This window comes from Notamacropus eugenii, chromosome 4 (assembly GCF_028372415.1).
Source record: "Notamacropus eugenii isolate mMacEug1 chromosome 4, mMacEug1.pri_v2, whole genome shotgun sequence".
Taxonomy (NCBI): Eukaryota; Metazoa; Chordata; class Mammalia; order Diprotodontia; family Macropodidae; genus Notamacropus; species Notamacropus eugenii.
The window spans coordinates 208,515,604-208,538,999 of record NC_092875.1 but is presented as its reverse complement, the minus strand read 5'-3'; the positions used below and the strand labels follow the sequence as shown (position 1 = coordinate 208,538,999).

The 23,396-nt window shown below is 34.3% G+C and overlaps 1 protein-coding gene across 5 annotated transcripts in view; it reads left to right on the top strand.

Moving 5' to 3' along the window:
- The window catches only part of ZNF407 (zinc finger protein 407), a 609,391-nt gene that overhangs the window by 414,833 nt on the left and 171,162 nt on the right, over positions 1-23,396 (top strand). For all 5 annotated transcript variants that reach the window (XM_072604085.1, XM_072604087.1, XM_072604089.1 and 2 more), the window contains exon 8: positions 21,074-21,252. In XM_072604085.1, the coding sequence (XP_072460186.1) occupies positions 21,074-21,252 (179 nt within the window). The remainder of the gene's footprint in view (positions 1-21,073; positions 21,253-23,396) is intronic.

The window sequence follows — 23,396 nt, the reverse complement described above, 5'->3', positions numbered from 1 at the left end:
CAAATATTATACCAATTAGTTGATGTTTGCCCATATAAATATATACATACATCTATGGAGATTGATTTTAAGCTATTAAGTATGATTGCAAAAGGATTTCAGAACCAAGTTCATTAGTTTTTGCAGTACTTTGTTGCAAAAGTTTGAAAAACAAAGCAAAGAAACTCAGCTTTCTGTTTTGGTCCTTCATTTACTTTACCAGGTTAACCTGACTTTAGTCAGAAGGCAGGTCAGCTGCCTATTGGTGGTGCATTCTAAGTGAAAAATGATATCTCTCCTCTCCCATTTATGCACTCTTTAAATTTTTATAGCTAAAATAAGTTGTCTTCCTCCTACCTTCTGACAGCCTATTTGAGTACATAAGCATGTGATGATTTATGTGATTTAGATCTGTAAATCTGCCCAGTAAACCATGTTCTTATAGACATGTTAGTACACTGAGTCATCTTTAAGAATTTAACCTTTCCTTTTCTTTTTTTTTTTTTTTTTTAACATTTCATAGCTATCACTTCTATATGTGGTTTACTCATACCTAAAAGCAGGTCTTGAAATGGACTACTTGCAGAAATCATGGATATCACTTTCATGTTCAGTAATAGCTTTATGTCTGTGTTTTAAAATTAAATCACACTTATACTATGAAAAACCACAGCAAATTACCTTTTATAGATTAATAGACATGATTTATAGATTCATACATTTTTAAATGATGACTTATTTGAATTTCCTTTGAGGTGTAATATCTTTTTGCCAAAACTTTATGGACTTTTTTTGGTCTATATTGTTCAGGTTTCTTTGGTCTCCATGTTTGAGGACTTGCTTTCACTTCTTTCTGTATCTTTTCTGACTGTTCTCTGCATTCCTGTTCTTTGTAAAAGGGATTATCACCACCATCCTTTCTGCCCTGGCTGATTATTCCCAGAGGCATGGTCCCAGCAATTTCTTGGCTTCAGTGGAATGTGCTAGCATCTCATACGTACACTTAGCTTATTTTGAAAAGACTCCTTTGATTATTATTCTTTGTGATAATTTTGATTGTTCATTATTATATTTTGTTAAATGTATTTAGCTACACACACACACACGCGCGCACACACACACACACACAAAACTCAACAAAATGAATATATAGAGATAAAATAATAGGGCTGTGCTGCTGGTTACTAGCATATCAGATACCCAGCAGATGAAAGGAAGGACAAATATTACTCCCACTAGCAGTCAACCAATTTGACAGAAAGGTCAGGGAAGGACATGGAATCAAAAGGTGGAATTAATTCCACTTTTAAAAATTGCTCAGGCATCTATCTAGTAAGATGTTAAGTAAGTAAAATATCTTTATTTTAGCCAAAAAATCTTTGCTGCTGTTAATGTTGTTTGTAGTTTCCATGGACTTTATGTATTCAGTTCAGAAGTTATAAAACTATGGATAATTGGTATTGATTTAGCTTTATTCAATGGCTATAAAAGGTAGACTATTTTTTTGAGAGGGGTAAAAAAATTTTTTTGGCATGTTTTGTCAATTGGAACTTTTAAATTGATTTATTTTCTGATTAAAAATGAAGATGGATACAAAATCAGACATTTAAGAGTCAGATTATGCCCATTTAGTTTGCCTACTGAGAAACTTTTCATCTATATAACTCATTAGTGCTCACTGTGCATAGCACATTGTAGTCTAAAGAACTTGTTTGCCATCTCTTTGTTGATTGCTATTAAAGGACAGCTTTGTTATATTTCACATACATTTCTCAGTTAAATATTTTTGTTTGGATTTTTTTATACTAGACTTCAAAACAATGGAATAAGCAAAGAAGTTGGATTTAGAGTAGTTGTTGTCTTTCATAACCTATGTATCAAGGTAACTTTGAATATTAACATACTATAGGTAGGGAAGAAAGTGGGAAAAGTGAATGAGCTGAAAGGAAAATGTAGAAGACCAGAGTTGGAAGAGATCTCAGATCCCTTAATAAAAACAGGTCCCCTCTACAACATCCACTAGGTGGTTGGCTATCTAACCATTCCATAATGAACATCAGTTTTGGGCAGTAGCACACCCAAGATTTATTGTGTTGGAGTGAAATAGGTAGATGACAAGATCAATAAAAACATCAGTAAAACCAACAGGTAAAAAAGTCATTTAGATTTTCTTTGGAAGGCTATAGGGTATATGGCGAAATGCTTGACAAGAAAGGAGATTTTAGTATGACTAGAGTTGCTGAAGAACAAATTGCAATAGTCTAGTAAACTGAGGAAATAAAACTATTATTAAGTTCATTCATGTTTCAAATTTTATGAAATTGAGATAAAAATATGTGCACCTTGAAAATAAGTCCTCAAAACTTAAGGAAAATAGGTTTCTCCTTCCTATGTTAATACAAAAAGTAATAAAGTAGCTTATACTCTTTACATTCTAAAAGTTGTTGTCACTTGAACGCTCCATGAAGATGGAGTTGGATACTTTGAAGCTCTTGTTTGAATTTCAAACCAGCCTCTTGATATTTACAAGCATTCCATATATCATATATCATTGATATGCTGGCACTCTTGGCTGCAATTAGTGAACTTCTTCTTAAGAGCCCCAGTTTGTAACAATTAAATAAATCATGTTAGCTTCACACTATAAAATTGATTGTGAATATTTGGTCAGCAACATAATTTGGGCACAGTACAGTGAGATCTGCTCAAAAGCAATGGGACTGGAGCGATAATTCGTCAGCTGCTCATTCATTTCACTGCTAACTCACAAGTTTTTGTTTGTGACTTACAAAATAGGGCATTTTTTTTTTAGCAGCTCATGATATGCATCTTCTGTGTGTGTGACACAGCACATAGATCTTTGCACATTTACAAAATTGTAAGGAGGAATGGGAAAAAGGTTTAATGTGCATCAATTTTATTGTCATTGGGATTAATCCCAAATGGTTTGTAGATTATTTTTTCTTTGTAAAACACAAAATGATGAGTAAGTTGTCTGGAAGGATTAACCTATTTACTTCTGTAAAACATGCTGAAGATACAGTACTTCATAGATCATGTTTGTACATATGGTGACATGCAATTTAAGGCAAGGTGGAGTTGCAAATGTGTATTATAATTTAGTTTTTGAAATACTTAAGATGCCACATTTATTGAGTAATCAATTAAGATTTCTCAAATATCCCCAATCCAATTTTAAAAGAAACAGTAAAATTTTTACTTACAATATATGTCTTTATATATTTTTAAGATATACTTAAAAGGAAATTCCTCAGAGGTAAAACTGTTTTCATTCCCATATATATTCTGTAAATTTTTTCTTACAACTGAATGTGCAGTTATTTCATTGACTAATATTTGTTTGAACTTATATTGCCTGAAAGCCTAAAGCTTCAAAACTTAATTACTAACTATAATTCATTATTTTTATTCAGCACATTTGTGTTGTTAGATATGTACTTACCATTTTACTCCTGTATTAAAGTTGTACCCCAGTATTTCATTGTGACGTAGAGGTGACCCTGGGTTCTCAAAAACCATACCAGTGGAGGACACAGTTTGGCAGATCCTCCCAAGCTAGTTAGGCCTCAAGTATTGTCCCAGTGATTCAACATGTAGTATATATGGACAGAGACAGAACCTTATTGGAAAGAATATCGGTCTATCTATCTATCTGCTTTTATAGACCCAGTGTTTGCATACATACACATGTGCATATACATACTAACTTTCTCACTCTTTGAGGATCTATGCTTTTCATTGCTGTGTATATTCCTTAATACTTTAGCTTTCTGAGATACCATAGTTGACCTTGCTTTCTAAGCTTAGCAACGTTATTTCTCAGATAAATCTGTAACCACCTCTCTCTCCCTCCCTTCTTTTCTTTCTCTCCCTCTCTCTCCTTACCTCTGTCTTGTCTTTGTCTGTAAACACATGCAGAGATTAGCAATTGAGGAGTGGGATGGACCAGGAAGAACTTTTTATAGGTAGAATTTGAGTAGAATCTTCAAAGATGTCAGGAAAGCTATGAGGCAGAAGAGAGGGCACAGAGAATTTGAAATATGAAAGACAGTTGGTGCCAAAGCACAAACTTGGGAAATGAAATGTTGTGTACAAAGAATACTGGGAAGAATATGTAGCAAGGAATGGTCATACAGAGCAGGAATAATCTATGAATCAGGGCAGTAAAAGGTTCCATATCCTGGACAAAGGGACATACACCTGTGCATGGTACAGGAATAAGAACAAACTGGAAGTTTGGATGCTTATCACCTAGTCCCAGGTCACAGATCCAGGTCTAACTTAGGTGGAGACCTGTGCCTAAGGGGTAACAGTCCAGAGAATGAAGTAACCATGGATCCTAGACTATGCACCGAATAGATGAAATTCTTAAGTTAGCAGCTATACGGTTTGGACTCCACAAGCTGGGGGGAAGAAGGATAATGTCTCTGTTACAGAAAAAAATCAGGAGATGAAACCCCACAGCTTTCTCATTCTAAACCAGCAGTACTTTCCATGTGACTAAGTTCAGCAGGGATCTACTAGAACTCTTAAGTGGGGCAAGCCTACAGATATATTACCCAGACCCAAATTCATTTCAGAAACACACAGAGCTCAGAACAGTAGGGCAGCAGTCAGATTACTTTTGGAGCACTGAAAGCTTTTAGGTCCTGAGCCTGAGCTTTCCTGAGACTCTTTCCTGAGATACAGTACCCCAAGAAAGCAACAGTAGGACCAATCTTGTTATTTTTTTTCAGAAGTATAAAGGATGTGGTCCTGACATAGATGCTGAACTCAGATAGTAAATTGGGAGAATAAGCAAACAAATAAAGATTCACACCAGAAAAAAGCAATTCAGATGATAAGAATGCTCAAAACACAACCTCCAGAAGAGTAAATGACTCAAAATATCTGCAGGCAAAGCTCCCCCCAAAAATAAACAAAACAAAAACTACATCTTGGGCACAAGTCCAACTACAATTCCTACAAAATTTGAAGCAAGATTTAACAAACAAGTTAAAAAAAATTTTTTTATGAATGGAATGAAAAGAAAAATAGAACAGAAATGAGAATTATGGAAGGAAGAAATGGAAAGGGAATTTTTACAGATTGGCATAAGATATACAAAATCTTGTCCAAGCAACAAGTGCTCTGAGAATTAGAATAGAATAAGCAGAAAGCACTAACTCTGTGATACAACAAAAAATACTAAGATAAAGGCAAAAAGTGGAAAGATAGAAGAAAACATAAGCAAAAACTAGAAAAAGATCTAAGAAAGATAAATTAAGAATCACTGAAAGCCACATGACTCTAGACATAATTTTTCAGTTAATCATTATAGAAAACATAATAGAAAAAGAATCCATCAATCACCTCCTGAAAGAAACCCCAATTTGAAAATTCAACAAGATTCTAAAACTTTTGAGTCCAAGAAAGAAAGAAAGAATTTAATTCAAGTCACAGTCAAGATCACACTTGATGTGGAAGACACCTTTGAAAAGGAGAGGAAAGTGTATAATATATTCCAAAAGGCAATGAAGATAGATTTACAACCAAGAATAACTCACCCAGCATAACACAATATAATCTCATGGAAGATCTTTAATGAAATAGAGGACTTTCAAGTATTTCTAAAGAAAAGATAATAACTACATATAAACTTTAAAGTACAAGCACAGGAGTCAAATGATGCCCAGAAGATTAATATGAGTGAACAAATAAGGGACTAAACAAGAATAAACTTTTTATTTTATGATGTTAGGAAATAATATATGTATCCTTGTAGAATCCTATGATTGGGTGTCATAAATGGTATGTAACTAGACAGATGTTCTTATGTTTTGATAATTTTTAAATAGTATTTTATTTTTCCTCAATTATGTGTCAAAACAATTTTTAATATTTTTTTAAAAAAGTTTTGAGTTCCAAATTCAATTGCCCCCTTCCTTTCTCCACCCCTCCCTGAGACAATAAACAATCAAATTATAGGTTATATGTAAGCAAACATGTAAAACATTTCCTTATTAGTCATTTTGGGCAAGAAGACTGAGAAGGAAGAAAGAAAGGAAAGAGAAAATATTATGCTTCTGTCTGTGTTCAGACATCAGTTCCTTCTCTGAAGGCAGAAAGCATTTTTCATTGTGAGTCCTTTAGGACTGTGTTGGATTATTGTATTGCTGAGAATAGCTAAGTCATTCATAGTTCTTCATCATCAATATTGCTGTTACTGTGTACAATATTCTCCTGGTTCTGTTCACTTCACTTTGTGTCAATTCATATAAGTGTTTCCAGGTTTTTCTGAAATCATCCTGCTTGTCATTTCTTATAGTACAACGTTCCATTATAATCATATACCACAACTTCTTCGACCACAGCCCAATTGATGATTATCCCTTCAGTTCTCAGTTCTTAGCCGCCACAAAAAAAGCTGCTATAAATATTTTTGCTCAAATAGTTTTTTTACCCTTTAACAAACAGTCTCTTGGGATACAGACCTAGCAATGGTAAAATTATTCTCCAGAACGGTTAAATCATTCACAACTCCACCAACAGTGCATTAAGATCCCAGTTTTCCCACCTTCTTTCCAATATTTATCATTTTCCTTTTTTGTCATATTAGCCAATCTCATAGGTTTGAGGCGGTACCTCAGAGTTCTTTTAGTTTGCATTTCTCTAATCAGTGGTGATATAGATAATTTTTATGTGACCATAGATAGGTTTGATTTCTTTGTCTGAAAATTGCTTGTTCATATCCCTTGACCATTTATCAACTGGAGAATGACTTGTATTCTTATAAATTTGACTCAGTTCTCTGTATATTTAGAAATGAGTCCCTTATCAAAGATACTTGCTGGAAAAATTTCCCCCCAGTTTTCTGCTTTCCTTCTAATTTCAGTTTCACTGGTTTTGTGCAAATACTTTTTAATTTTATATAATCAATTTTAATTATATTTTGATTTTGTTTCACATTTTGTAATGTGCTCTGTTTTTTGTTTGGTCCTAAATTCTTTCCTTATTTATAGGTCTGACAGGTAAACTATTTCATGGTTTCCTAATTGACTTATTGTATCACCGCTTATGTGGAACCATGATAATTTTAAAAGAATTAAAAAGGAGAGGAATAGTTCAGATGAAGGATCAGGCAAATAATCTCACATCATTGGTGTGCAAGCAGAAATATTTAATAATAAATAGGGAAAGGACAGAAGGAACCAGGTGAACTTGAATCCCATTCTTTTCTAAATTGGTCAGAAGAAGAGGAAAATATGCACACACACATTCACGCACACATACAGACACAAAGTGCCTGAGAATACATTTCACTCAACAGATAAACAGGAGAAAAGGGTGAAAATAACAGTAGGAGAGGATTAGTCCTAAAGAGTGTAAAAAAATATGTATAACATTCTTTTTGTTGTGGTGGTAAAGGATCAGAAACTCAGGGGAGTACACACTAGTTGAAGGATGGATGAACAAGTTGTGATACATAAATATGATGCAATATAATAGTACTGCTACTAGAAAAATTTCTCAGAGAAATCTAGGAAGACTTGTATGAACTGAAGTTGATTGTTCTGAGCAGTACCAGGGAAGCTGGAGTGTCAAGACTGTAAACTTTGGAAGGCTTAAGAACTCCTCAGAGCAGCACAGTGACCAAGCATGATAGTAGAGGACATACTATCTCCCAGCTGAGAGAGGAGTGAAGGACTTAAAAATGCTTGTCTTTTTTTTCTTCTGGCCAATGCAGGAATTTGTTTTGCTTGACTGCACATGTTTCATAGAGTAGTTTTGTTTCTCTTTTTTTGTTATTGTTGGTTGGAATGATGCTAGTGACAGAGGAGGCATATTTCTATTGATTGAGAAAATAATTTTATACAACAAATTTGCTTACATGGCTGAGTGGGTTTATTGATCCTTAGCTATTGCTGTTCTCTCAGTCATCTTTTATTCAATATATTTATGATCTGATATTTCCACCCCCCACCCCCATGCCTCTGATAGTTTTGTCTCTTTTTCTCTTTGTCTTTTTATCCTTCAATATACTCACAATTTTATCACCTTTATCCCGAAACTGGTGGATACACTTATTCTAATCTGTCTATTTTTTCCCTTTGTGTCATTTTTAACCTCCTCTCTATGATCATTTAAGACTGGTGTTATAATGCAAATGTGGTAGTTCCACTGTCTTTCATGGAGAAAACATCTTAATAATTTTTAAAATATTTTCTTTTTGTCTCCTCTTTGTTACCCTCTTCCTATTTTGTACTTAAAAGCCCTTAGAATAACTTTGCTTACTTAGTTGGAGAACTTGCCAAGCTTTGTTAAACTTGTTTTATCATTCACCAAGAATAAGGATCTATCATTTCCTTAGTAGAGGATTAAAAGCTGGTGCACATGTTCCTCTCTGCTAAGTAAAGGTTAAAATTTCAGGTATACTGATGTGTATAAATTGTGTACGCTTGTTTTTTCTATATTTGCATCGATGGGAATAAAGTAACCATTTCATCTTAGTAACCATGGGCTATGACATCCCATATATAACAAATATAGTGACTATGAGAATTGTGTTTCCTAGAAATTTCAGTGTGTTGCCTGAAACTAATGATTAAGTGACATTTAAATAGAAGTTTTAAGAATATGTTTTATGTGACCCAGACTCTCTGTGACATTCGTGATTTTGGCAAAGAGCATTTTTCTCCATGTGTATGGCCAGCATCCAGGAATGATATGCGTACACTTGATGATCTCTTTTGACTTTTTTTGATTTATACTTGAGCATCTTTTGCTTCCCTCATCTTGCCTTTGTCTGTCGTATGCAGACCTACTTTTGAGCTTGAAGGAAGAAGGCATTCTATTTGTATTCCCTTTATTATAGGCCCTACCAAACCATCCCTTTTTTTCATTAATTAACAAAAAAGTAAATTTCTAGTGGATGATTGTAGATTCCTTTCTTTCATGTCCATATTTTTTTCGTCCCCATAGTTACATCATAAAATAACATTTTCTTATAGTTATTAAAGTATATTTCATTTTTTGCTTTTCATTGACTTCAAATTCAAAATTTGCAAATCCTTCAAATAATTTGTTAACATTGAAAACCCATACTAAGTAGTATAGAATCAGATTTGACCAAACAAATTGAAATGAAACATAAAACAGTGACAGTGTTTCATTTTTATTGTGGAGTTTTCATACTTACAAAAACATTCCTTTATGATGATGATAAAAAATATTTTGGTGTTCCAAACAATTGTATTTCACATTCTTTACTGAACAAATAGGATATACAGAACAATAAATCTGTCACTTCAGAACCGATATTATTTTGACTATAGTTTACTGCTAATTAAAATTCAGTTTATTGAAAAAAATTGAAAGTGACTAGGAAGAGGGTGGTATATTGTGGAAAACATGGACAGGAATTGCACCCCCCCTTCTCTCTCCCTCTCTTCCCCTCCTCCTCCTTTCTCTCTCTCTCTCTCTCTCTCTCTCTCTCTCTCTCTCTCTCTCTCTCTCTCTTCTCTCTCTCTGTCTGTCTCTTCCATATTATACACCACTACTGAAATCCTTAGAATGGTTTCTTACGCTATTTCCTAGGAAATAATTATGCATACCTCAAAAAATGAATTTTCAAAGATTAGAGCAGACATTCATTTTTTAATGGAGTGAAATGTAAAATTTGTATTTTATTTCTTTCATAACTCACATTATTTTATTTATAACACGTTATTTTATTTCCTTACTACACACAACTTGATGGGGAGCAGTTAGAGTGATACTGTTTCCGTTGATTTAATTATTATTATTATTTTTACAAATGTTAATGTATAGAGTAGTTCAAGGGGAATAAAGTATAAAAAGACTAAAAAGAGGAAGGGCCAAAGAGGGCATTTTGCATTTGATCCCAGAGATAATAGGGAACCCGTGGAATTTATTGAGTAGGGGGGTGATATGACCATCCAGTTTGAAATGCTGAATAGGCACCTGGTACTGAGATGTATGAAGGGAGGGGGAGGAGGGAGGGAGAGAAAGAAGGGAGGGAGAGAGAGAGAGAGAGAGGAGGGAGGGAGGGAGAGAGAAGGGGGGGGCGCAATTCCTGTCCATGTTTTCCACAAAATCTTCTATGTGGAGTCTTCCCAACATGTTGGGGACCATCTCTAGTTCTTCTGAAATTGTTTACATACAAAGGTAGCAAGCTTTTGCCATATGGCCATCCTGTCTTTTTTGTTTTTCTTGTGATAGAGTAAGCATTTATCAAGTCTTTTCAATATTGCAAGCATTATCTTTAGAGAGATATGTTATTCAGTATGATATGCTACTTCTGCCAACTCCTAACATGCTTCTCCAGTTTGGGTGACTCTTAAGTTTAATTCTTTGGACATTATGTATTTCAGCCGATCAACAAATATTTATTAAATACCTAGTATGTGCCAAGCAATGTACTAGATACTGGGGATATTAAGGCAAAGGATAAAACAGTCTTAACTTATGAGGAATTTATGTTTTATTGTAGTTGTCAATGCCGTCTTCTGGAGAAAATGGAAAATGATGAGATTAAGTGCATATATAGAGGGTGTGGCCTAAGATATGATAAACCTAAAAACAAAAATGACCTTGGGCTGAACTCACCAGAACTGCTGGTGGGGCTGAGAAGGAACCTAGCAGTAATAAGGTCAACAATTTAAGTCTCCTCAGTAAATAAATAATCATCCTACCCCCTTGAATTGTCTCCGTATCTCCTTTCCTTCCTGACTTCAAACATGCACAAGTCTCCCCATTAAAAAAAAAAAATGTAAATAGACCTATCAAATCCTGTATCACTCCTCCCTTTTTCAGCCAAGCCCCTTGAGAAAGTTTTTTTTCTGCCTCTTTTTCCTCTTCTCTCTAATTCTCCAGCCCTTTAAAATATGACTTTAGGCCTCATAACTCAGTTGAAACTCCTCTGTTCATACTTACCTGTGTTCCCTTAATTGCCAAATCTGACGTTATTTTCTCAGTCCTTACCTTCTTGTTGTTCTGTCTGCTGCTTTTGACATGATTGAACATCGTCTCCTAAATACTCTCTTTTGGTTTTTTGGGTACACTGTTCTCTTCTGGTTTACTTCTCACCTAACACCTCCTTCTTAGTTTTCCTTGATGACTCATTTATATCCTGCTCTGCAACTATAGGTTTTATCCTAGTGACCTCTTCTCTTCTTCCTTTATACCCTTATGTTCTTTCAGTACTCAACATTAGCTTCCATGGATTTAAATTGCACTTCCTATAGGAATGATCTATCTCTCTCTCTCTCTCTCTCTCTCTCTCTCTCTCTCTCTCTCTCTCTCTCTCTCTCTCTCTTTCTCCCTCTCTCTCTCCCTCCTTTTCCCTCTCCCTTTCCTTCTCCCCTTGCCCCACCTCCCACCCCTACACTCCAGTCCTGTGTCTCAGTACCAGGTGCATATTTGGCATTGCAAATTGGATGTCCCAGAGACATCTTTCCAGCCTTTCCAAACTCAGCCTTTCCAAAACTAAATTTATATCTCCATCCTGTCTGTTAAAACTTCCTTATTTTTATCAAAGACACCACCAACCATCCTTCGAGTCTCCTGTGTTCATAACTTCAGGATTATCCTGGATTCTTTACTTTTCTTTACCCTTCACAACCAGTCACTTTTGAAGACGATTTTGGGAAGGAGTGGAAGGGGGCTACATGAACAGGTGCAAAAGACAGGAAAACAAGATAGCGATAAAAATTTATTTAAAAAAAAAAAAAAAGGACACATACCCATAGTGATATTTGGAGATGGTCTAAGTGTAGTGTGATTCTTACCATCTTGTTGGTTGCTTTATGCCACTTTACCACTATCACTACAGAAACATGAATGGGCCACATAGGAATAAGGCCCATTTAGTGTTTTTATCTGCTTCATAGGCTCCTATTGGGGGGAGGGGAAGGAGAAAAGGAATAAACGTTCATCCAGCACCTATCATGTGCCCAGCATTGTGATAAATGCCTTACAAATATTATCAAACAACAGTCCTGTGATGTAGGTGCTGTTATTATCCCCATTTTATGGTTGAGGAAACTAAGGCAAAAACGGTTAAGTGGCTTGCTTAAGGCTGCCTAGCCCCAGCAATCTTCTGAGGCCAATTTATTGGTTATTTAGTTTTTGTAATCTAAAATTAATTGGGATGATAGTAGCAAAAGTACATATAAGTGTTAGTTGATATGTAGAGTAGTTTAGTGTCTATATTTTAGTTACTGTTTTCTCAGTGATTCTCTTCATAAAATGGTAGATTCAAAGAAATTTCCCTCATGTCTAAGAATTCCTGAATCCTGTATACTAATTTTCAAACTTTACTTTTCGAGTCTCCTTTAACCTAAATTTTTCTCTATGTGGCTCATGCCATGTACACTTAATTTCATATGCTAATAGAGCTGAGTTGTGATTTCCACCTTTGCTAATAGATGTTACTATTTAAAACAGAATCATGTAATTTTTTAGTGGAGAAGATCCTAAAGAATCATCCAGTTTGGTTTTCTAGAAAGGCAGAATACTATAGGGTAAAGAACATTGATTGAACTTCATGTCAGAGATCCTGAATTCCATTCTCACCCAGACCACCTCCTATGTACCTGTGTGATCTTATGGACCAAACTAAAACATATGACCTAAAATCACCAGAACAGGTCTTAATCCTGTATAATATGTTCATTTTATTAGTGAGAAAAACTAAAGATCAAACAAGTTAAGGTATTTGTCCAAAGTCACTCTGCTGGTTAGTGGCTAAGACACTAATCTCTCTCTAGCCTAGATTCAATTTAGTTCTGCAAAAAATGTGTTGAGTATCTAACTGTGTAAAAGATATTATGGTAGGAGCTAGGGGAAGCAGAAAGATTATTAAGACTTTTCCTTTGCTGAAGGAATTTATAGGCCTATAGAAGAGTTGAGTATTTCAGATAATTACTAATAAGTACTTTTGCATTTCATCAGGTTTTTTTTTTTTAAGTTCAAATGACGGCATTGCTTGTTTATAATATGGTAGAATCATAGTTTGTAAGGCTCATCCAATATTTTCAGCTTTCTTTGATCTTTTCACAATTTTCTTGAATATTTTAATAGATTATACTGATTAAACTTTCTGTTAATGGTAAATTGAATGGAATGGTTAGCGTATTAGAATATACTTAGAATTGAAAGGAATATTTATGCTTGAAGAAATGGACCAAAATTAATAGGATGGAATTTAGTAGAGCAGGAGTAAATAGTGCCATGACTGGAGCCAACATGTTGTACATAAATCGGAGAATATCTTCTCAGCTGAGGCATTGTGCTAGGTTGTGCAGTAGATATGAAGAAATAGGGCAGCTCTTGCTTTACTTACGTATCCAAATAGTCTTATCCTTGAAAAATTGCATTTGCATCCAGCTTTTATAAATCAAGTCTTATTTTCCCATTAATTTGGATTATAATTTGAGAGATGTTTTATCTTCACTTCTAATTAACCTTTAATTAGCAGTGGCTCCTAACACTTTATCTTTTAAGTTTCTCTTCTCCCAGCCTTTCAATGAAGCAGTTAATGATCTCTGCACAAATACTTAAACACTCTGGAGCTATCATTAAAGGAATGCTCTTGTAATATGAATAATCACTTTTAAATTTTTCCTCATACAAAATCTTTATATTGCAACTTTTTTAAAATTCATACACAAGTAGTAGGCAAGATAAAAGCTACCATGAAACCTCAATTCACTTTGACAACAGAGGGCTACATTGTAAAAAAATAAAATTAGCAGATCCATAAAGCTATTTAGGGATGATTCTTCAGGAAATTGAAATTAGGGAGTAACTTTGACTTATTCAAAAGTGGAAGCCAGTCAAGAGGTGAAATATTATTTAACCTGGGAACTCAGTTTTGTATTCCATTCAGCTGTTGAAGAGGAAAGGAAAAGGCTTTGAGTGCAGACTGATTACAAGTGTCAGTATCTCCTGTCCATATTTAGTGCATTCCTAAAGTCTGTATCTTAAAGTATCATATGCTGGATTAAAAAATCCTTATTATATTGCTCTTTCAAGACATGGGTGGCAATTATGAACTAAGCAAGTATTTTGTAAAAGTATATGGAATCAGTAGTACAGCAGAGTGGCTTCAAGTTACATCCTTGTATGTAGCCAATTAGTATAGTTAGAAAATAGTCTAGTCACCACCTTTTAGATGAAGGGACAGAAAAGTGGTTCAGACTTTAATTTCATTGTGGAAGGAAGTTCCTGCTCGAGAATCTCCCTCTACCAAGTTACATCAGCGAGTACTCTGTAGCTTATTTTTAGAGATTTGCTAGTTTAAGGTGAATTGCCCATATTCACAAAGACTGTGTGTCAAAGGCAAAATGTGATAATAAAATTTATATCAAATTTCAGAATTTGCAAGTACTTGAACCCAGATCTTTCTGATTCTAAGGACACTTAGATATATACAGACTCTATCTACTTGATCACCTCTAAAAAACATAACAACCATGTTGTTGTCATGTTTCAGTTGTGTTCAGTTGTTTGTGACTCCATTTGGCATTTTCTTGGCACAGAGACTGGAGTGATTTGCCATTTTCTTCTCCAGGTCATTTTATAGGTGAGGAACTAAGGCAGACAGCATTAAGTGACTTGCCTAGGGTTACTTAGCCGGTAAGTGTCTAAGATAAGATTTGAACTCAGGAAGATGAGTCTTCTTATATCCGGGCCCAGCTCTCTGTCCACTGGCCACCTAGTTGCCCCTAAAATAACTATTTGTAATTCTTGCTGTTTGTTACTTATATTTGTAATTATTAAAATTAGGTAATTTTAGAATTAGAATGGACCATAGAAGTCATTGGATCTAATGCCCTCATTTTATAGATGCGAAAACAGATAGAGAATTATGTGACGTCACTAAAGTCTGTCTCTCCCCCTTATGTTCCTTTCTGTAAGTACTCTTTTCCAAATTACTTAATTTGGAAAGTGTGTGTTGGAGGAGGAAGTCATCTTAATTTTATATGAAGCCATTAATACCTACTTCTCTTGCTTTAATCCACTAGTTAATAATTTTCTAACATCTCTAATATTCTGAGAAAGGCAATATGATATGGTATGTGATAGATTTGAAGTTAGAGGGCCTGGATTCAAATTCCACCTCTGCCCTTTGCTACCTATGTGATTTTAGGTAAGTCATTTAACCCTTTTAGGCCCTAGCGAAATGGAAGAGTTAGACAAGACGACTCTCTTTGCAATCTTTAAAGCCCGACATAAATGCTGGTTGTTATCTATGATCCTGTTGGTTGGCTGCAAATCGAGCATTTCATCTTCAAATGATCCCCATCTAGTGGGAAGACTGAGGAATTGCAGAGTGTATCTGCTGGGACTAGAGTTTGGAGAGGGAGAAATTCGGCTGTAACCAAGGGACACCTAAGCTTTTTTGTTGTCATGAACCCCTTTGGCAGTCTTGTGAAGACTATGGACCTTTATGTTTTTAAATGCATAAAATAAAATACATAGGACTACAAAGGAAACAATTTTATTGGAATATAGTTATCAAAATAGCCTTTTTACAAGTTCATGTACACCAATTTAAGAACCCAGTTTTCCCATAGAAAAAATTAAAGCTAAGTACAACACTGGTTTGTTTTTGACTTAAAAAATACATAGTATAGATTTATTCTAAAAGTTCTTGTCAAAGAGGTTAATATTTTCAAATTAGAATGAGGAAACCAATTCTGAGAAGTTGAGAATTGAGAATTCATTATTTTAACAGAATAATTCAGGAGGCATTTATTGAGCACCTGCTATGTATATGGCAGTTAAATAAGATCACCAGTAATGGAAATGATGAAAAGTGAAGTATAAAAACTGAAATAATCTATTTGTTTGTAACTATCTTTTAGGGGAAATTATATGTCCTCAAAAAGATATGGATTTACGTGGACCTGAATGGGACAGTTAAAACAACTATATTGTATATCCTTCCCAGACTCTGTCATGCTGATCTTCTCAGTTTTATTCCATAGTTTTCTTGACCCTTTATGCCAAATGAATCTTATTTTGCACTCTGAGAAATTCCTTCTTTACCACCCTCTCTATAATAACATGCTAACATCCTTCCCTGAGCTCTGACTAGGAAAAGGTAAAACTGGGCCTACTCTGCAGTGTCATGTTCACAGAATACTTCGAGCATTCACTATTATCTACCAGTACAGAAAAAACAAAGACAAACATAACAGCTAATTAGCAAGAGTAATTAATTAAAATAAGAAACTACCAGGATGATGGACAGGGACATAAAAATTACCCTGGACACAAAAATTCCTAGTTATGGCTCTGGTTGCTCCAAAAAAGTTTGGTTTATTTACAATAAAAGTTTTATCAGAGAGCCACATGTAATCAAAATATACCTGAAAAACAGGGACCAAATCAAACAAATAGTTAATATGAATGAATGAGTGAGAGAAGGATGATAAAAAAAGAAGGAAGAAAAGAAAGACCTCTGAATAATATAAGTAGATGTGCAAATTCCATACACTTTTTAGTGATAACAGTCTGAGGGCATCTTTTTTACTAAAATTCTAATAAACTTTTCACAACCCAAATCCTTTTAAAAGTCATTGAGAAGACTGCTGGAGACAATAATAAAAGCAGAGAGTTGTTAGCGTCCAAGCAAGGGAGAAGCAAAATGAAGCAAATACAGTCTTAAAACATAGTATTTATCTCGAGGGCATTTAGTATGGGGCAAAGAGTCTTGCATTCCTAAATTTGACCTGATAGCATTATTGTATTCAATGGAATAGTCATCATATTGATTCTTTCACTTCTTCTACAGTATCTTTTCCATTTGTCATCTTCTTTCATTCAGCCATCATCTATTATCTCTTGCTCTCACTACTGCAGTTGTTTTAATCATTCTTTCCCCTTCTATTCTCTCCATCATTCTAATCTATATACTGATGCCATATTAGTTATCATACTGCACAACTCTGATCATGTTTGTCCCAGTCAAATCCACTTCTTTTTGAAAAAAAATCTAAATATATTAGTTTGATATTTAAGGCATTTCATACTCTGACCCTACCCTTTCATGTCAGCCTCATACTTTCCTTTATTCAGTGAACATTTTTAAGTACGTGGTAGGTACAGAGTACTTTGCCTTGTCCTGAAGAAGCTGAAAGGTTTAGATAAGATATAGTCCCTGGCTCAATTAAATTTATAATCTAATTAGTGAATTAAGACACAAATACCTATAATTATAATATACATTTGTCATGTCTTCCTGTTCTGGCCCCCAGCCACACTAAAATTCTTTCCTTTGCCCACACATTTAGAATTGGAATGTACTTCATACGTAAAGCTTAATTGTCTTTGCCCAATGAAATTCTACCCGTCCTTCAATTCTGAAACATAGACAGTGCTCCTTGGTTTGCAACTGCGTGTACTTCATAGGTTTGTCCACTTCCTCTTGTAAATTTACTGCTTACTTTATCCCTTTTTAACCTTTCATTGGGCCATGGGATCATAATTCAGACCCAGAGATAATAAAAGTAGATAGTAGAACTAAGATTTAAACTCAGACCCTCTTACTTCACATACAGAGCTCTTGCTGTATCATGCTACCCCTCCCTCAAACTCTAATTGATATCATCATCATCATCACCAGCATATACGAGATAACAAGTCTAAGCACTCAATCTGGCATATACTATATATATGTATATATATATTATCTCATTCCTCACAATAAGCCCTTGTTTTTCCAGTTGAGAAAACTTGGGATAACAAAAAAGTTACGTAACTTGGCCAGGATCACACAGCTAGCAAATAGCTGAGTTCATATTTGAACTCAGATCTTCCTATGCCTTTAAGCAGTGACATATATAGTAAAAATTTGATAACTTCTGTTATTTCCTGGCAATACATAGATAAAACATTGTTTTTGGAAATGATGCTTATTACCAAGCTTAAAACATTTCTCCTTACTTTATGAAATACTAAAACTTAAAGGTCATTATGCTAAAATTGTTTCTCTGGCCTTCTAGTAGACTGAGAATAGCTGGTAGAAAAGAGAAGAGTGATGGTTTGCATCCTTTCTTTGACTACCCATGTGCCTGGGCAAGTCACTAAACTTCACTGGGACTCAGTTTCCTTATTTGTAAAATGAAGAAACTTTTACTAAATGACTTTCAGAGATTGTCTCTATGATCACACAATATTCTGACTGGCTCACTGAACTTCATGGTAGGTCCCATCTAGTCATTCTGTGATCAGAGGACTTATAATTAATAGTGATAACTCTGAAATGTTGCCTGCAACATTTTAATGACTTAGGGAGGAAAAAGTTATCCCTTTGGCTTTCTCTTTCCCCATTATCTGGCATCTCAGGTCTGCTAGAAATTTTATATAGCATACAGGTAGGCTTAGTAGAGGAGATTCTGATGTCCATTGTGGCTTGTATCCTCCTTCAGCATTAGCCATTACTTTTCTATACAGGGGCATCTTATAAGATGAATATAGACTCTGCTTATTACAATAAAGTAGATGGAGCAATATAAGAATCTACAGAATAGCAAACACTTGTTTTGCTTTTTCTGCACAAATGTCAATAAGTGATTCTCAGTATGTTCTCTAATTTATCAAGTCACCAAGTTCTTATTCCTCCCTTTCTTCTGTATTTTTTTATAAACAATAATAAAACACCTTTTTAGGCCTCCCACTTACTTGCTTTAGCAACCTGGTCTTGACTGTTTTATTGTAGAGTCTATATTCTATTTAGGTTCTCGGAGATATCAGCTTATTTTTGTCAAGGGTACGCCCTTCTTGAAAATAAGATATTATTCTGTTTCCAAAGTCATCTGTTTCTTCATGCACTCAATAATAAGACACATTGCTATTTCTTCCCCAAATTTAAGTATGTACCATACCTTGAAACATGTATATTTTAGTAATTTTATTTTCTTCATTTGACAGGTGATTGGCTCTGGTGCCTTTTAATACCTAGCATTTTGTACAAGGAAATAATATGGGTAGTACAACAAAATTGACAGTTCTAATAAACAGTACTAATTAAGTACAGTACTAGCTTTTTGTTTTTACTCCCCAATGTCAGTAAACAATGGTGAATTTAGGGGTGACTCTAATGTGGTATCTACATTGTGAAAATAAAGTGGAAGGCTTCAGTTAACAGAATTATTTGGGACTGTCCACTGAATCGAGTCAGTAATAAATAGAATTTTTGGTTTTCAGGAACCATGAAATTGATCTAAAAATTGATCTTAATTTTAAAAAGTATACATTTTTGTTGGGATTTTCCGTTACACTTGTATAGTATCCTATGCAGCCTTCTTTCCTCTAGTAGTGAGCTATCCTATATTATAGTGTTTTTTTAGAAGGGAAACTAAATGCACAACTGATCAATATGTTGAAAAAGTCTGCAAACCTGTGCAATGTGTAACTTTTGGACCTCATACCCCTCTACAAAGGAATAGGTTGGGGTGTCTTCTCATATCTCTTCATTTGAGTCTCACTTGATGTTTATAATTTTGTTGCATTTATCTTTTATTTGGTGGGGTAGTTGATCTTTCCACTTACATTGTTGTACTTATTGTGTTTAATGTTTATTTGGCTCTGTTTACTTCATTCTGCATCAGTTCATGTAAATCTTTCCATGCGTCTGTGTATTCATCACACATTATTTCTTCTAACAATAATATTCCACTGTATTTGTATTTTCATAATTTGTATAGTCTTTCCCCAATTTATGGACATCTACTTTGTTTTTCATTCTTAGTTATCACAAAAAGTGCTGCTATAAATATTTTGGAGTATATGGGGGATTTTTTTCTAACCAATGACTTCCTTGTGGTAAACTCAATAATAGAGTCTTTGGTTCAAAATAACCATTTCACAACTCCATCAAACAATATGTTACTATACCTATCTTTCTACCACTCTTCTCTTAATTCATGTTTGCTGTGAATACCCGGTAGTTGTACAATCTTTATTTTCTTTTATTGATATATTAATTACATGGATGCATAAACATATAGGTTTGTATATTTATTATTATTACCAGCCATTGTCAATAAATACATCTCCTTTTCACAGAGAAATTGCTTTCTTGTCTGAAAACAATCACACAAAAACATTTATTTGAAACTACCATGAAAAACAATCTAGGTCTTTGAACTGCTTTTTTAATATAAATGTTCAAGATGAGAAGGACTATTGAATTCAAGAGCATCCCAGTTACAATGAAGTTCTCCCCAATTCCAGGCTTTCAGAATTTTTTCAGGTTTTGTTGCTGTTTCTAAATAATTATTTTAAATTCAGTAAACATGCATTTCTCCACCTAGAAAGTAATTTTTTTCAGAAGTAAGGCAACATTTTCAGTGTTCTCCAAGTTGTACCAGATTCAGTTTATTAAAGTTTTCTTAATTAGTACCTGAGATTCTATGCTTTCCTCTTCTAAGTATCCAATGAAATATAAAAAGATTGAGAACATGAGTTTTTAACTTGGAGAACGGGAACTTTTTTTTTTTTAATATTAATAAATATATTTCAGTAGAGTTGGTTTCTTTTATAATACTATGTATTTAAAACGCTTATCCAAGAAGAAGTTTTCCTAGCCTGGCAATCCCTGTCCCCTGCTCCCCCCCTCCCACACCCCAGAAAGTAAAGAATCTGCTTTGATCTTAGTATCTTACGTAGGCCTCCTTCCCAACTGGAAGCTCCTTTTTGCAGGTTACTTTGTAGAATATACACAAGAGCTGTACAGGATGATGAGGCAGAGGTTGGGAATGCTCCCTTTCATGAGATCCTACAACCAATGAAGTAGGGAACTGTAAGTCTAAGTACAAGCAGGTGAATGAAGTTCTCCTTAGTTGTGTAAAAGACAAATTTTGATATATCTTTAAAATTCTAAATTAAAATTAAATTAATTACTAATTAATTTATAATTTATATTATGTTATAATTAATTAATGATAATTATAATATAATAAAAATAATTGTAAGTTAATTAAATTGAAATATATAAATTTAAAAGATAAAGTCTAAATATATTATTATTGTTTTGTTTTTGTCTTTATTTTTTATTTAGATCAAATTGTGCAGAAAATATTCGCAAGCACATTTTACATACTGGTAAACATGAAGGAGTCAAGATGTACAACTGCCCCAAATGTGACTATGGAACAAATATTCCTGTGGAATTCCGTAACCACTTGAAAGAACAGCATCCTGATATTGAAAACCCTGACCTGGCTTACTTACATGCTGGTAAGGCACTAGAGCTATTTTTGAAGGGCTTGTTCAATAACATATGGAAAATAGATATTTAAATAATTGCCACTTGAAGGGTGCCCTTTTTTGTATGCCTGTTATTTGTTCTGATGATATCCATGATACTGTCTGCTTGAAGACTTTAGAAGGAAAGAGGAAATGCTTTTGATCAGTTTTATTCCTTTCTACTATGAAAGCAGATCTTCTAATCACATTTGATGGGGAGAAAATACCATAGAATAATCATTTTATAACACTGAGGTTAAATAGTAGTATGAATATAAAATACAAGTGAACTTGAGCCATCACAGTTATATAAAATGTACTGTCTGACTTAATACTAAATTTTCTAACATATATTTTAAAGTTGTTGTGACTTGAAGTTTTTCCTGCATTTTAAATTTGCCTTCATTATACATGTTTATCCCCAGAAGAAACTATATAGCTGTGGAGGCTCATGAATGATAAAGAGAAACAAAAAACATGGAATGCCACTAATTCCTATATCTGACCTTCAAAATTCTTATTTTTAAAATAGATTTTTATTGATATATTTTATTTGTACATTACCCAGATTTTTTCCTGAATCCCTCCTCCTCCCTACCTCCCTCCTTGATCCAAAGAACTACTTCTTATTCAAAGATTTTTTTTTTTAAATAAAGGAAGCCTAAACTAAAAATCCAGCAGTTAACATATCAGAAAAATCTGGTATTGTATGCATTGTTCCAAACCTGCAGACTCATCTTCTCTTCAGAGAGATGGGGAAGGAAGATGGCGAGTAGTCCTCATTCTTGTTCTTTGTGATTCTCTGACCTTCCTGTCTTCATGTTTTAGGTTGTTGCTTGTTTTGTTTACATTGTGTCTTTTCCTTCCTTGACTATTTGCTTTGCCTTAGTCCTTGTCTTTCCGAGAGTCTCTGTAGTCTTCATATTTGTCTTTCTTATAGCTCTCTAATACTTATTTCACTCATGTATCAAATTTGTTTTGCAATACTTACCTGACAGAACTAGAAGTTAGACAGTAGGAGGTGTCCTAGCTTCCTCTGATACCCTCCTACAGAGAGTGTTTGTTATGGCCCAATCATTTTAATAGTTCCAGCCCAGGTGATCAATCAACCAGCATAAACAATGTCACCTTTTGTTGCATCTTTTAGTTCAGAAAAATGTTTTCTGAATACCGATTCTGTGTCTCTCTTACAATTTTTTTTCCTATTAAGGAACATTATACTTAGGTAAATGGAAGTCATGCAGTGTAGAAGAGAAAAAATTGAAGAAACTGTTGCATATTCTTTTTTAAATTTTTTTTTGCAAATATCTTGTTTGAATGGAGATAGAAATTGAAGGGTAAATGTAGTTAAAATAGAACTAATGTATAAAGTATTATGTGCCTATTAGCATACCTGTTTTTCTTCTGTTGTGTCCTGTTAGCATTTTTATGTACTTATACCTGTATAATTTGGTTATTTCTGCAACAGTTTCTATTTCCTGCATTGGCAAGCCTTATTATCGAAAGCTTTTGAACTAGATCAGGGTTGAGGAACTTGTGATCTCAGCAACACATGTGGCCCTCTAGGTCCTCAAGTGTGGCCCTTTGACTGAATCCTAACTTCACAGAACAAATCCCCCTAATAAAAGGACTTGTTCTTTAAAATTTGGACTCAATCAGAAGGCCACACTCAAGGACCTAGAAGGCCACATGTGGCCTCAAGGCTGCAGGTTCCCCACCTCTGAACTAGATAGTTTATCAAATTTATTGGATAAACATAGATAAAGTTACATTGAAATACCTGCTGGCCATCAATCCCTCTGGGATTTTCATTAATATGAATGGAACTCCCTGGAAGAACAAGTCCTGCTAGAGGTGTCTCAGTCAAACAAGCTGAACTGAGGAGGTTATTCTGTATCAGGAAGGGACCAATTTCACAGTATTGTGGCTCATCACGCATTTCTAGGAATAATATTAAGATTGACTGATTCTTCCATCAGTGGTCAAGATGGAAATTTAAAATGGATTTCTTTCTCTAAAGGTAAGGATAGCCTAACTAAAATCCTTCTTTTACAAAAAATAAAAAAGAAAGAAAGAAGAAGAGGAAGAAGAAAGGAATACAGAAAGAAAAAAGAAAGCTCATTCTAGATACCAAG